Here is a 14,540-nt window from a genome sequence, read left to right on the forward strand (position 1 = left end):
CCACATTTTCTTAAATTTTACGATATTTTGCTACATTTTGCTATTTCATCAGTGATTTTTCAGCGTATATCTCGTAATATCTCTCGCCATCTTAATTTGCAAGGTGTTTTGTTTACCACATATTAATGCAGACAATATAGTTTTTAGTTATCATTTCTTTGCCTGTCAATCATCTCTGATTACACCCAGCAGGCATAAGTACCCTCTAAAATATTGTTTTAATCCTGTTAATAATGTTATACATCTTTCTCCTGTGGGCGTCATTGTGCAACCGGAATTCATATTGTGCTAATTGTATGTAAGGACTGCATTATTCCAATGAAGTGTTGACTTATGAATTATTGATTGACAGCGTTATAGGCTTTCAAGATGGCATGGAGAGGGAGGCGGAGTTGTGGAAAAACTGAGACGCCAATTTCAGCCCTGACATATAGACGTCTCGGTGATGTATCCGGTGTGTGTGGTAGACCATATTGCAAATAATTATCGCCTTGTGAATATAATGCGTTCTATGGTTCAGCTGCAGCTCTTTGTTGTCAGCGACATAGCCACATCTCTTGCATTATGCATGTCAGGTAATCAGATTCGAATGGACTCCGTGGTAGTGTAATAATGAAGCGATGAAACTGCTGCCAGATGACATTTGAAGTTGAGGTGGTTTCGGATGTACAGTATGTTCCTTTGTTTCCTCCCGCCCACAGAAGCCCATGCGTTCTGTTCATCCTGGACTCCTCAACATATCCCCTTCTAATTGAATGCAGTTATGTAATTGAATTAACAGACCCAGGCTATCAGTAGAGAGTGACTTGCACACTCTTGGTGCACTATTCAGCACTTGGCAGTCGTCCTCTGTGCATACCGCACACTCAGTGGATGCATCATCACTAAAAGGCTTCCAACTGGGAAAAAGTCTTGAGTGTGATGAGTTTTTTTTTTTTCAATTCTGCACGGTCAATAGCAGATTTATCTCATGCATAGAGTGCCACTACATTATACTGTTATTGGCAAGCATATTCACACACACAATTTCTTCTTTTTCTTTGTGTGTTGCATATTTCAATCCATACAAATGTACATTTGTAATGACTTCTGACCTATGGATGGATCACTTAACAGGCTGATGGGGCACGAGCCCAGAGGCCAACGACCTCGGCTGCAAAATATCCAAGAAAGAGATTCGGGAAAACAACATACTGACAAAAAACAACAATGACATGCAAAATGTCCTTATAAAGACCACAACCAACCACGTCATTGTTTTTGTTTCTCCTTTGCAGCCAGTTCTGTCATAGTCCATCTATGGTTTTATCTGCCACTGGTTTCCCCGTACCATGTCATCACATTACACAGACATCTTGCGTTCGCTTCCAGCCACATGCCTTTCCTGAGGTTAAAAACCACAGCAGCATCAGCATTCGATTGTATCGTCGGTCTGCTTTTTTGTGCGAGTAAGGCTCTAAAGTCAAAGATCAGTATCTTGCGGTAGATCATTTCCTTTTGGATAAAAAACATCTGAACGAGCAGTCAAATTACCTCTGGTATTCTATGCTTTATATGAACCGACCTTTGTTGCTCCCGCTCTGAAGTTCTGAAGTCTTTGTTCTGCATCAGCTCCCTGTTGGTCCTGCTGAGATTTCCACTGGTCATGCTGAGTCTTTGGGAAGGGGAAATTGCTGGTGTGGTGGCTTGTCTGGTGGATGGGGATGGAAGGTTGGACGTGGGCAGTGGCAACCTGAGACTCGTCCAGGCAATCAATCAGCCCCTAATCAAAACAAATGTATCTCAGGACACTTCACAAATAGAGCAGGCCTAGACCTCGTCTTTGTTTTTTGGCAAGACCCAATATTAATCCACCATGAGCACCAATGGGCAGAAACCTCAAGAAGAACTGGACTCTTTGGTAGACAGCAATCTGCCAGGACCAGCTGGGCCCATAAAAGTGGGATAGAGGCAGAAAGAGAGAGATGGATACAAACAAACCAAAACGACATGATAATACAGACTGATAATTACATTCCTACAGATTTCTTTTGGTGTCCATTTGCCATTTGATGGAAAGCTGCTCTGCATTGAACGATTTCACTTTCTGGCCCAGGAAGAATTGATCACAAGTTGTTGCTTTTCTTGCCAAGCTGTCTGCTGTACCTGTATGGGTTTAAAGGAATCCATCCGTTTCATCAATGCCCACTCATTGGCCACAATCCCAACCCGGCTCGGGCAACGCTGACTTAAAACTGAGTCAATCCAAATCAATTTCATTTATATAGCGCCAATAACAAAAGTCATCTATGGGCACTTTTCATACAGAGCAGGTCTAGACTGTACTCTTTATGTTATTAGCAGAGAGCTTACTCTCACAGTCAATGTTTGCAATAGGTTTTCTGTGCGGTCAATATGAAAATAAACTGGCACGATGGCTGTCAGTTGAGTTGTGGCACTCATTAGATGTGTATCGACTGACTATATCGTGCAAGTGGAGCTGTATTATATCAATAAAGCACTTCCTAAACAATTTCTGATGCCATATAGTAAAGTGTAGGCATGTTTTAGATGTGTTGGGTTTACTGAATCACAGACATCTTTCCTCTTAATGTGACTGTACTGTTTGTTTGCACAACTTTCCGACAGCTGACAACGCCAAGAAGGCAGGTGATGTACAGCAACTGTAGACATCTAAGCTGCCAGTTCAGGCCCCAAAACAAAATCACGCTTTCACTCCGTGATCTTCGCTAAATGAAGCCGGGGTTTGCTCGGTGAGCTCTGCAACAGCCTGTCTCACTTTCTCCAATTAAGCTGATCCGTCCAGCGCCGTACGACTGCACACCTCCCGCCGTCTCGTTCCTCAGAGGGATCGCATTAGCTCTGAACTACACCAACCTGAACATTTCAAGCTGCCTGTTTCCCCACTGTTTCTCAGCAGTTGCAGATGCACTGCGCCCCGGTGGTGCAGATTCGTCTAGAATAACACCTGAACGTCTGCTGTTTTCTGGGATGATTTTGCTACCCACAAAAGGTTGCGTGAACAAAGATGGCTGCTGGGGTTGACGATCTAAAGCTTTAGGAGTTCAAGACTTTATCCACCAATGAAAGAAATGGTTGCTTTAAACTTGACGGACACAAGATGGTATTAAATAAACTTTAGACTTTATTTAGCACGCCCTCGAGACATTCACAGGATTAGCTACCTCTTGGTCTTTAAACCTAACGGTTGATGGATGGCTTTAATTTGTATGTTGGAAATTACAACGCTAATCTGAGACAAATTACCATGGAAAGCTAAATCAGACTCCAGACTTTGTTTTTTCTCCATCCTCTCCGACCCTCTCTCACTCTCTCATCATTTCTCTCTCATGCTTGATTCGAGGCTGCAGAGCAATTTCGCCGTTACATAACAGAAGGGAACAGAGAAATGGTAAAACTAATGAAGGCAAAAGCAAGCGGCTAATGGAGACCATTTTTTGAGTCATACTTGGGTTTCAGGCAGATCGCCTCGGGTCAGTTTGCGCTCTCACAGCTCTGTATGAAAGGATGGATACACAGGGTTGTTCGCAACAAGCCACCATTGCTGTGTGGGAATGCTCTGATACTGTTGTTTGGCAGGAGAAGGGTTGAGATTTTGCCATTTTTTTTCCTGCAGCGAATATTTAATTACTGCAACGACAGCCCTTTCTTCTATCGCAGTTTTTGACATCACCTTTTATTTTCTTCAAATACCAAATCTGATTTTTACTTATTCAGCTCAGGACTTTTAATTTTTGTCATAGGGATAACGCCTTTTTTCTCTAGTGTAGCACCTACAATTACAAAGTGCCATGTTATGTTTTGGCAGGGGTGGGTGTTCCTCCTGTTAATAAGAGAGCTGTTAGAAATTCCATAACGGGGAAGTTCACAGTGTTTCCATTGTCATGACTGTAGGAAATTGAAGGAAGATGTGTTAAGAGGCAGCCAGTGTGCCAATAACCACAAGCTTTCACGCCGGTTATTTTAATTAAAGAATAATGTTATTCTTTAAGTGTTTGAATTTTAGGATGCCTAATACTTTGTCACTTCAGAGGGTTCAAACTCAACTCAAATGCACATATACGCACACTACAGCAGGTTTCTTAAAGTTCTATTCAAGCGACAGTTTGAACGTTGCATGCATCGTTAGGGTTAGGGTTAGGGTAGTGCTTATCAAATAGGGGCTCTAGCACCTCTAGAGGTGCTATGGAGAACTGCAGGGTGTACTTGAGATGTACTTTAAATGTTGAAAAGTTGGATTGACCACATTTTGGGTGAGTGTGGCTCAGAGGTAGAGTGACTCGCCCCCGTATCGGAACGATGGCGGTTCGATCCCCAGCTCCTCCAGTCTTGGGCAACATACTGAACCCCACATTGCCCCTGGAGGCGTAGCCTGCGGTGTGTGAATTTGTATGAATGCTTAGCAGATCAGTGGGCTGGAGTGGTCAGAAAACTGGAAAAGGTGCTGTATAATAGGGGTGGGACAAAATATCCTAACTTTTTCTTGCAATATATCAATTATCGCAGAATCACTGTATCGTGATATTATCGTTATCGTATTGTGTATCGTATTGTATCGTGAGTTACCCTGCAATTCCCACCCCTACTATATGAGTTCAGTCCATTTACCACTTACATTTTAATATGTAATATCTTTACTTAAAATGCTATCGTTAACTGCAGTCTACTGTCAACTTAAGCAAAAAACGCAATCACATTGAGTTTATGTGTAGCTTTGTAAAGGCCACTGGTCTTCTGGGTGTCTCTACTGCCTAACTAATTATTAGAAGTATATGTTTTTGCTGACAAAGTAGAATTTAACTTGTTTTAGTCTCATGAAGTTCAGATTAAAGACCAGCTGGGTTGTGGTAGACTGCCTTGGGAGTTTACCTGTCAGTGCCGTAATCCTTAATTGGCTAACAATGTGGGCTGAGGAAAACACTGTAGCCTACCATACCCTCTGCTTTTATCAGATGGGCTATACGGTTATTTCTGACAGCTAACTAAAATCAACACACCTAATATTTAGTCTTAATTATACATGAGTCCTTTGTGGCGTAACCACGTTTCAGACTCTTGACCTAGCTGTCATGTTGAAAGCACAGACCCCTCTGTCTGCCCCCAAAACAACTTCTTAGTAGTTCACACGGCACATGTTCAGAGTGTCTCCGACAGTGCAGGGTTCAGAGTCGTGTAGTCGCTCAAGTCAGAAGCCCCAAGGCCCTGGCCTCGGGCTAGAGTTGCACAGCAGGTGCTCAGGGGAGGCCAATCTGGGGCCCGGAGTAACTCTACCTCAGATGGGGATTTCTAAATGTCCCAGATACTTGAGGGGACACGTAAAGCTGATATTGTTTTAAAAGACGCTCTAGCAGTTATTTGGCTTAAGCATATTGGGAGCAAATTATAATATTTTATAGGATGTTGTCCTTGAAGAAATTGAATCATAAATATGTTTTACACCAACTCTCCACTATCGTGCATTGAAACATCACTTAAAGAGCAAATAATACGCCACAAGAAGAATTCCCTATGGCTTACCAGAATCAGTATGTTGACTTGGAGATTTAAGAAATAGGTTCCCACTTCCTTGTAGACTTTAGGGGATGTTAGAGCGTTCTCTGATTGGATCATGCATCGTCTCTCCTTATCTTCAAGAAGCTAGTTGGCCTCTCGCACCTCTGTGATTTAACTAGTAAGAAATGCAGGAACTGATCAGGGTTGGCCTCAGTGACACAGATAAAGTGCAGGTCTAGTTACAGCTGATGTCACCTTTGGGAAATGCACACACATACAGCTACCGACTCATCAGTATTTGCTTCAGGCTTAGTGCGTAAGTCACACTTGGATGAGATGTGCAAAGTCCGCCAGTGGACGTTAATTAGGAGCTTTTATTTTTTTAAACACTGCTTGGCTTCTGAATTGAATAGTCCACAGGAAGTAGTCTTTAATTATGTCCTTTTTGTGTCTTGCTGTCAGAATAAAAGTCGCTCATCAGGGGGTTGTAAAAAGGAAATATTAACACACTGGGCTTTTGTTCGGAGCAGGACACGAAAAGTACTTTTTAATGATGGTTTCATTTAAAAACATTAAGTTCCTTTTTACCTGTTTGATGTCAGCTGCTGAAACGGCACTGACACGAGGTCCATTTAAAAGAATTGCATTGTGGGGTTTCTGTTCTTTTGTGGCAAGAACAGGCTTTTCATTAAAAGTCTGTCTAAAGACTCATCGGGCTATTTGCATAGAGAATGTGCTCCATCTCTTTTTAATGCTGTGATTAGATTAGAAAAGTTCACTGTTTTAAATTAAAATACATGCAAACAGGATTCAGGCTTTTCAATGCATCTGTTGTATCCGAAATTACCCCAGCACATTGAATTGCTGTGAAAAGCTACCCTTTATTAGCCTCTAATTATGGAAATTGACAGTAACAGAGATTTGTTGTGGATTTGGTTTAGTCTAATTTCCATGATGCCTTCAAGACCCGGGGGAAAAAACATCATTTTTCTCCTTTAGATAATTAGACTGACAGATAAGTAAATGCCCGACTTGGAGATGTCATGATGATGATGATGATGATATTATGGTGTTTATTTTACACATGAAACTGTGCAAGATCTCACGTTATTTAGACGTTATACTCATATTAATGGCCTTTTATTCTAATGAAACCACAGTTCTGTGCTTCATTTTCAAAGTGTAATCACTTTCGCTATGAATACTGCCAAGCAAACTAGAAACTGTGTGGGTCTGTTATAAATATTGAAAATTGAATGAGTCACAGATCATGGCGGCAATCTGGTAAATTGTCTCAGAGGGTGGGCTCCGAGCGAGGGAGTGAACAGTTACTCCCTCTCCTGCGGGAGTCGATCCCCTGGAAGGTACAAAGTACCTGCTACTCACACGGCTTAAATACCTTTCGCTCAGTGATGTGGAATTAACTGCGTATTCTCATAAGCCTTTTTGTCAATGAAAGATATTAAAGCACTTTAAATATATCATGAAGGAATGACAGCTCTGATGTTTTTTCCCCCCCTTGCAGCTGTCCCGTTCCCCCCCAGTCACCGGCTGACGGCTAAAGAGGTGTTCGACAGCGATGGGAAGCCCAAAGTGGATGTGCTGAAAGCTCACCTAACCAAGGAGGGCCGCGTGGAGGAAACGGTGGCGCTGAGGCTCATAGGAGAGGGAGCAGCAATCCTGCGCGCAGAGAAGAACCTGCTGGACATCGAGGCCCCTGTGACAGGTCAGGAGTCATATTTGATACACATTGTGTTTGTCGCCAGAAAGGAGCCGAACAGTCAGTTAATTAGTCATTGGAAGTTTTTTTTTTTCTATTAAAAATGCTTACATTTTTTGGTGCCAGCCTCTAAATGTCATAACTTCAGGTTGTACTTTTATAAAAGACATTTGAAGACGTTACCTTGGGCTTAAAATTTAGAAGTATTCATAATTGTCAAGTGAAAGTCAGAGGGCAGAAACCTTTGCTCTTTGCACACTTATGATTTTCAGATACTGTAAATAAGGAGTGGGACAAAATATTGATACGGCAATATATCGTTGTCCTGACTCATGGCGCTTATGACATGAATGAAGGTAATAAATTAATTGGCCGAAGAATAAGTAAATCAGATATCGTGATGTATCATTGTTGATTATAATTGTCGTGTTGTGTCATATCGTATCGCATTGTCATGTCGTATCGTGTTATGTCTTGTCGTGTCGTGTCATAGCGTGTCGTGTCGTAGCGTGTCGTGTCGTAGCGTATTGTATCGTATCATATATCGTATCGTATCGTATCGTGTTGTGTGTTGTCTTGTCGTGACGTGTCGTGTTGTGTCGTGCCGTTTTGTATCGTATCATATATCGTATCGTATTGTGTCGTGTTGTGTGTTGTCTTGCCGTGTCGTGTCGTGCAGTGTCATGACGTGTCGTGTCGTGGCGTTTTGTATCGTATCATATATTGTATCGTGTTGTGTGTTGCCTTGTCGTGTCGTATCCTTTCATATCATATTGTAACGTACCTTATCATATCGTATCGTATTGTTTGGTATTGTATTGTGTTGTGTCGCATCGTATCGTATTGTATCGAATCATATCTTACTGTAACGTATTGTTGTCCTGCGATACCCTCCCTACTGTTAATAATGATACTGTTGGTTATCTTCTTAGTTTCCTTTATTAATCACTTTTTTATTTATGGTAATTCTTTGCTGTCTTTGCTGCTAGGGCTTTTGGCTGTATTTCCGAAATGAAAACTTAAGGAGCACTTTGTGCTGCTCTTTTATCTATCACCTTAACAAATGACAGATAATGATCCACTTAAGAGAGAAAAATCGTGCTCTAATGCAGCCATAGCAGAAAAAAACAAAACGTTCTCCAACTCCTGGCTGACCTGCATTTCTGACCTTGTTTGTCACGGTGTTTTTCTAAAGACAGGCATTATCACGACTGCCTCGGGAATTGACAACTTGCAGATATACAGAGGTGTGAGATTTAGTGTTGGATTTGAAACGCTCACTCTGTTCTCTCTCAAGACAGGACTGCGATGTTTCAGCCATGTGGCAACTTAATTTTCTTAATTAAGTGAGTCATCGTGTCCCCAGGTCACATGTTGGCCATGAAGCTAGCCATGGCAATGTTTTTTATATTTGAGAGCTCAGGTTTAGTGCATCCAATTTGTGAAAATTAACAAGGTTAATGAAACTCAGTTGGCTGCTTTATGATGTTTTTATACTCAGCTGATTGTAAAAAAACAGATAATAAGACTAATTTCCCTTTTTTATCATAGCTAACTATTGGGGTAAAGCTTTAAAAACAGCATTAAAAGCTGCTACACTTTCTGTCATTTGTTCGTGGATGCTAATTTTTACAGCTGAGCACTTATTTTATGTGAAAAGCGCCCTGGAGCTGAAGTCGAGCTCATTCATGCCTGCCTCTGTGAAGGAACACTCTGTAGTAGGAGGCTCACTGATGCATATGCACAGATCCAGAGCATCCATTGTTGTCTTTCTTCCTGGTCAAGTGCCCTGTTCCTCCATTAGACTTTCTGATGAGGCGTCTTTGATGTTTGTGTAATCAGAGGCAGAGGCCCACTCAAAGCATCTATGGCAACCCATCGTTTTTACTAATACGAGATCGTACTCATAATGTGGTGCAGAGCGGCCGGGGCAGGCGTCGTACGTACTTAAATTCATGAATGCGCGGCCCTTTCAAAACAAAAGCGTGGTTCTTGTGCGCTTTTTAATGCCATTATAATAAGAGAATATCTTGTCTCATTGTTTGAGAAGATGAAGCTTTACAAAAAGATGCAAACAGGTTGAACAATCATGAGCTTTATTTGCTGCCTGTGTCTATATTTGCAGAGTAATCTTGTTAAACATAGCTAGATTTTTGTGGTTATTTAGCCTTGTTCACACGTAACTGGCTTTAAAGGGATAATAAGCAGGATTTTCTTAGAAAATAAGGATAATAATAATAATAAAATATAGACTTTTACAACTATAACATAAATAATAACTTATGGGCGTATCCGGCGGTTAGCATGCTAGCACAAAGGTAACCCTGATGCTGTCGGTGTTAGCTCGGCGGGGTGGGCATGTTCCCGCACGAGAGATTAAGAGTGAGCTTCTGGTGACGAAGAGCCCAGGAGGAGGGGCCCAGTTTGAATGTGTTGTTCACAAAATGCAAGGAAAAATCCTACTTATTATACCTTTTAATAATGGTGTTTGAAAGATTCATGTGCATGGCAAAGAACCTCTGTGGTTTCAGGGTAGTGGGATTAAAGGAAAAATGTGCACTTCTATGCAGGCCATGCAAACAAAAACTCAAGCTGAAACTTGAATATATTGTATCTATCTTCCAGTTTAAACCGAATGTTGCTAAATAAGTTGGTTTCCAGAGGGAATCACTGGGCTGTATGTAAAACTGAAATACGTCTGCCTAAAACTGTCCTTAAGCAAAAAAGTAGTCCCTTAAAGAGACAGTAGTAATTATGGTCATTTTAATTCCCTTAAAATATGCTTATACTGGTTTTAAGTTATCCCAGTGTTTAGGAAAGAAATCTGATTCGTGATTACTGGACGTTTTTTATGATTTCCAGCCTTAACATGATCCCAATCTGGTCTTGTGCTTGCATTAGCTATGGTCCGATTATCACTGAAATCCTCAGAAGCTAACATGTCTCAATCTTCGGCCGGTACACGTCCTTCTTTTGTTGTGTTACATAGAAACAGTGGACAGCTCCAGTTCTGCGTGCAAGCGGTGGATCCTGAGGAGCTGTGTGTGTGTGTGCGCGTCTGTGTATGTGTGTCTGCGTGGCAATGAAGCACATCTCTCCCTCCCACTCAACACCCCTGTCTCAACCCCTCTCCCACTCACTCGTCCTTTTCAACACGGATTGCACTGTTGCGCGTGCTCGTGATCCTGCTGCGTCTGCCTCTCATGCGTGCCCCCGGACTCGCACACACACCGTTCTCTCTAAACATTTCTTTGTTTCTCTCGGCTCCGCTCTCCCCTCTGTCTGCCATGTTTTTATCCGTCTGTGTCATTTCTCCCTCCCTCCTCCCTCTCTTCCCGTTAGCACACCTCCGATTCCAACATGGCACCCAGTCAGCAAATTAGTAAGTAAATATTTATCATAGATGTAAAGCGCCATGACATGTCAGCTATCTTCTCTCTCTTTCTTTCTGCTCCTCACAATCACACAGTCACTTCCTGGTTGGGCCAGATGGCAGGTGGGGTTTTCATAGAGGGAGGGGTGTGCGTGTGTTTGTGTCTGTGTGTGTGTGTGTGAGACGAACAGAGCAGGCTTAGGCCACTGAGTACAAGCTGCTCCCATGGCCTTCGCACAAGTCGCCCGTCAATAGAGCTCCTAGAGCCGCATCACCAGGCAACAGCGAGCTTTTACACTGTTCATACACCTGTTTGCATCGCAGGGTGCTCGACCCCATCACAGCATACATACCAAATTACAACAGAGTTAACCAGTAGAATTAAATACTTCTGAGAATGAGTCTTTTTATGAAATTGTTTTCTTTGTCAGGAAATGTTAAGACCTTGAATGTGGATTTCCTGTGTACATCTTTTAAAGCTCTTCCTGAGACCTTGATTTGAACGGCAGCTTTGTAAGTGTAGTGTGAAGTGTGTTTGCTCTGTGCAGCATTCAAGGACATTAAACCTTTCCAGAACGTTGTTATGCAACAGTCTGACAACGAGTAGGCAGATAAATTGGACACGGCAATATTAGAATTGAAATCATTTCTTTTGGAAAACTCTCGTTCGGTACAATTTTCTTCAAAGGAATCCTTATCTAAAACGATAAAGTAAATCTGTCTTTGCACAAAAGGAGTGCGCTTCAACAAGTGTCAATCATAACGAAAAGACAACGCACACTCTCCAGTAGAGTAGACGTGCTTTAATCATTTAGGCATGTACTTCCATTAATTTTCTTTAATTTTTGATCTGTTTAATGGAAAAAAAACTGCAGGCAGGTTTCTCATTTTTAGATTAGTTTGCACTCTTTAATAATCGCTCTTCATGGGCCTAAAATCAGTATTAATTGGGCTAAAATGGACAGTGCCAGATTGGTTTTGCAATGACGGTTCCCAATCTGATGAACCGTCTGAGCTTACAAGGGAGGAGGACCAAATACAGGAAGCAAAACCAAAAGACTGCATTGTGGGTTGTTAACGGGTGCTGACACTGGCAGAGACAGACAGCAAGATGAGTAGAGGGCAGACGTGGGGAAGGGACGAGGAAATAGAAATAAGGGCTGACCAGAGACTTTCATAAAAGCTTGTGGAAACGCACAAACACGGAGGTATTCAAAGTGTTCAGTGAAAAACTAAAGGAAAGTGATCAGTGTCGGTTAAAAGTAAAAAAAAAAACTCCAACAACAAAACATTAAAGTCAGCGGTTGTGTTGAGGTTGATTGAGAAGTGTGCTCTCTCTTTAGTTTATCACATGGAAATTCTGACCAATCAGAGAGCAGTTTTCTCCCACATCAAAACTTTTGGTCTGCTGGTAAAAGCTGCCGGAACACAAACCAAACTTTCGGCAAAATATCACCTAACAATTTTTGGTCTGTGATTCGGATCCAGCCATCAAAAAAATGCACTCCGAAGGGGTTGAAGTGGAAGGGATGCAAAGCAAGCGCTTGGCTACAGTTGCCAGCCACGGATAACGGTGCACATTTCATCTCCAGCACTCAATAGGACCAGAAAAAAAGTCCTCCAGTTACTCCTTTTGTTGGCGCCAAAATGTTGTTTTTTGTTGGGTTTATATTTAACACTCGGACTGTGCATTATCATGCTGTTCTGATATCGAACACCAGGTGGAGCATCATGTATGGGAGTGCAGATAGGTGATCCCCACTAATGAGGGGCAGGTGTGTATGCGGAGGCATGACCGCGTCAGTGTGTCGTACCGGGTCGGTTCAGCTTGTTTTATGTTATGCCATAACATGGACATTGAACTCTGCCTTGATGAACTTGTTTGAATGTCAACAAAGAAAGGTGAATAAATGGATCACAGAATCGAAAGATGGATATTGATTTCTTTTCATCCCAGAACACGCGTCCGAAAATTGTTCACCCGTCCACACGTCAGTGGCTTATTTAGATACAGTATATTGGTTTGTTTAAAAGTCACTACAAAGATTAATGTGGGTTATTATTTCAAAAAGCTAAGTCTTGTTTTGGAGGGGTTAAAAAGGGAAATAAAAATTAAAATAATATATTTCTCCTGCACAAAATTAGATGCATTGTCTTTATTCGTCTGTGATATTTAAAGTGAAATGCTGTGAATTATTCTAGATATTCGTTATGCCTCCAAAACACAACTGCACGGAGCTCAGAGACACACAGTAAGTGAGTCATCAATAACCTTTGCTTGGCTCTAAAGGGTCTCAATTGTGAAGACTTGCAAAAGCAGTGCTTTACACGGGCGCAGTAATTTAAAGTTAAATCTAAGTCAGACGCTGTGACATTTATTGTCGCTGCAGCACAGCCTTTTAAAACATCACAAACAGCTTGATGGTCGTGACAGATTGCAATCTCCACCTCCACCTTTGCATAAATGCACGCTCTGCAGGATGTACGCTCTCATAAAACCAGGGGGGGGATTGTTACCAACCAGTCTCAATCAAAACATGATCTGGCACAGTCTGCCTCACCGTGCATTTCTCTCGCTCAATGAGCCCGGCCTTTGGAGTGGCCTGTGTAGGTTCTGAAGCCAGGTTGTGTAATGCCCACCGCCCACTCAGTAGCTGCTGCCCCGCTGATATGCTGCTACTCAGGGAGATCACTTTAGCGCACAGGCAGGAGATGGCCAGAACGAATTGTTTCTCACTCCAGATAATGTACTCCCACCTGCTCTTCTTATGTGGGCTCTGCTTCTCACCTCGTTTTTGTGTGTTGTGTGACAAGAGGGAGGGAAGCAAAGCGCGTCTGTAGGTGTGCTGGAGCAGAGCGATGGGTGGATTGTGTGCTCGCCGTGATGAAGCAGAGCCCCCGAGCTGGAGGAGTGAGCTGTTTGCGCTTAATATGCATCGACCAACGACGTCCACGCTCGCACATATAAGTCGACTACAATTCCCAGGGAGCATCACATCGGGTCTTTGGTCGGAGAATAAACTCTCGCCATGGCCGTGTCACCCCGCTGTTCTCTCTGCCAGCAAGTGACAGCTTTCCAAAAGGTCAGCTGGAGGTGCAGTCCTCCCACACACAGTGTGTTTGACGGGCGCTTCAGGTGAAATTGCAGCCACTTACTCCCTCACTGGACTCCCTCCTGCAGCGCTGGCGTCCAAAAACATGAAAATATTGTTAATTCCCCTGTGTGCACTGTGAGGTATAAAACTCCTGCTGTGTTCGTTCTAATACGGCTTCAGCATTCAAGGTGCTAATTCTAAACACTGGATTTTCACAATAATTGCTCTCTTAGTGGTCATCCTGTCAGAGTATCGGACTGCTTTACAGAGCTGTTTGCCTATTGCATCCATCTGTTTCTCCACAATAGATATGTTGCATTGTTGCCAGTGGTGATCCTCACAGAGGTCCTTTATCAGGTCAGCTGCAGCTTGAATTTGTTTTGTTTTTTTCTCACTGACAGAAGCTGCCATTGTTAGAAGGATGTTTCCACAACAATGACGAGCCTTAGCATGATGCACCCTGCTGGAAAAAGCAAGATGAATCACTTGGATTGCCCGGCTGTGCTGTCCTTTTTTGGGAAATATATTCACCATTTCTTGCATCCTGAGGAAAAGCCTGAAAGTTGTACACTAACCCTTAAATGGTCAAAGCTGGTGTTCTCTGGAATCAATAGAAGCAATAATATTTGAAATTGGTGCCATAGCTGTGGAGAAAGTTGTACAAACAGCTGGTAGGAATGTAGAATGGGCAAAACTACAACACCCAGCATGCATTGCCCTCCTCCCTCTGAAAGTAACGGCCCAGCAAGAGACGCGGCAGTAGAATACTCCGCGTTTTACATAGTCTGGCGGAGGTTTTCCAGGGCCCATTGGAGAAGCGGATAGCGTCCTCCAAAGG

General features: G+C 42.6%; 1 protein-coding gene across 2 annotated transcripts in view; it reads left to right on the forward strand.

The window, feature by feature from the left end:
* The window catches only part of LOC138601225 (protein phosphatase 3 catalytic subunit alpha), a 77,925-nt gene that overhangs the window by 23,213 nt on the left and 40,172 nt on the right, over positions 1-14,540 (forward strand). For both annotated transcript variants that reach the window (XM_069672804.1, XM_069672806.1), the window contains exon 2: positions 7,040-7,240. In XM_069672804.1, the coding sequence (XP_069528905.1) occupies positions 7,040-7,240 (201 nt within the window). The remainder of the gene's footprint in view (positions 1-7,039; positions 7,241-14,540) is intronic.

Source organism: Semicossyphus pulcher, unplaced genomic scaffold (genome assembly GCF_022749685.1).
Source record: "Semicossyphus pulcher isolate SPU_LCO1_2020_fin unplaced genomic scaffold, fSemPul1.0.p SCAF_21, whole genome shotgun sequence".
NCBI classification, from domain to species: Eukaryota; Metazoa; Chordata; class Actinopteri; order Labriformes; family Labridae; genus Semicossyphus; species Semicossyphus pulcher.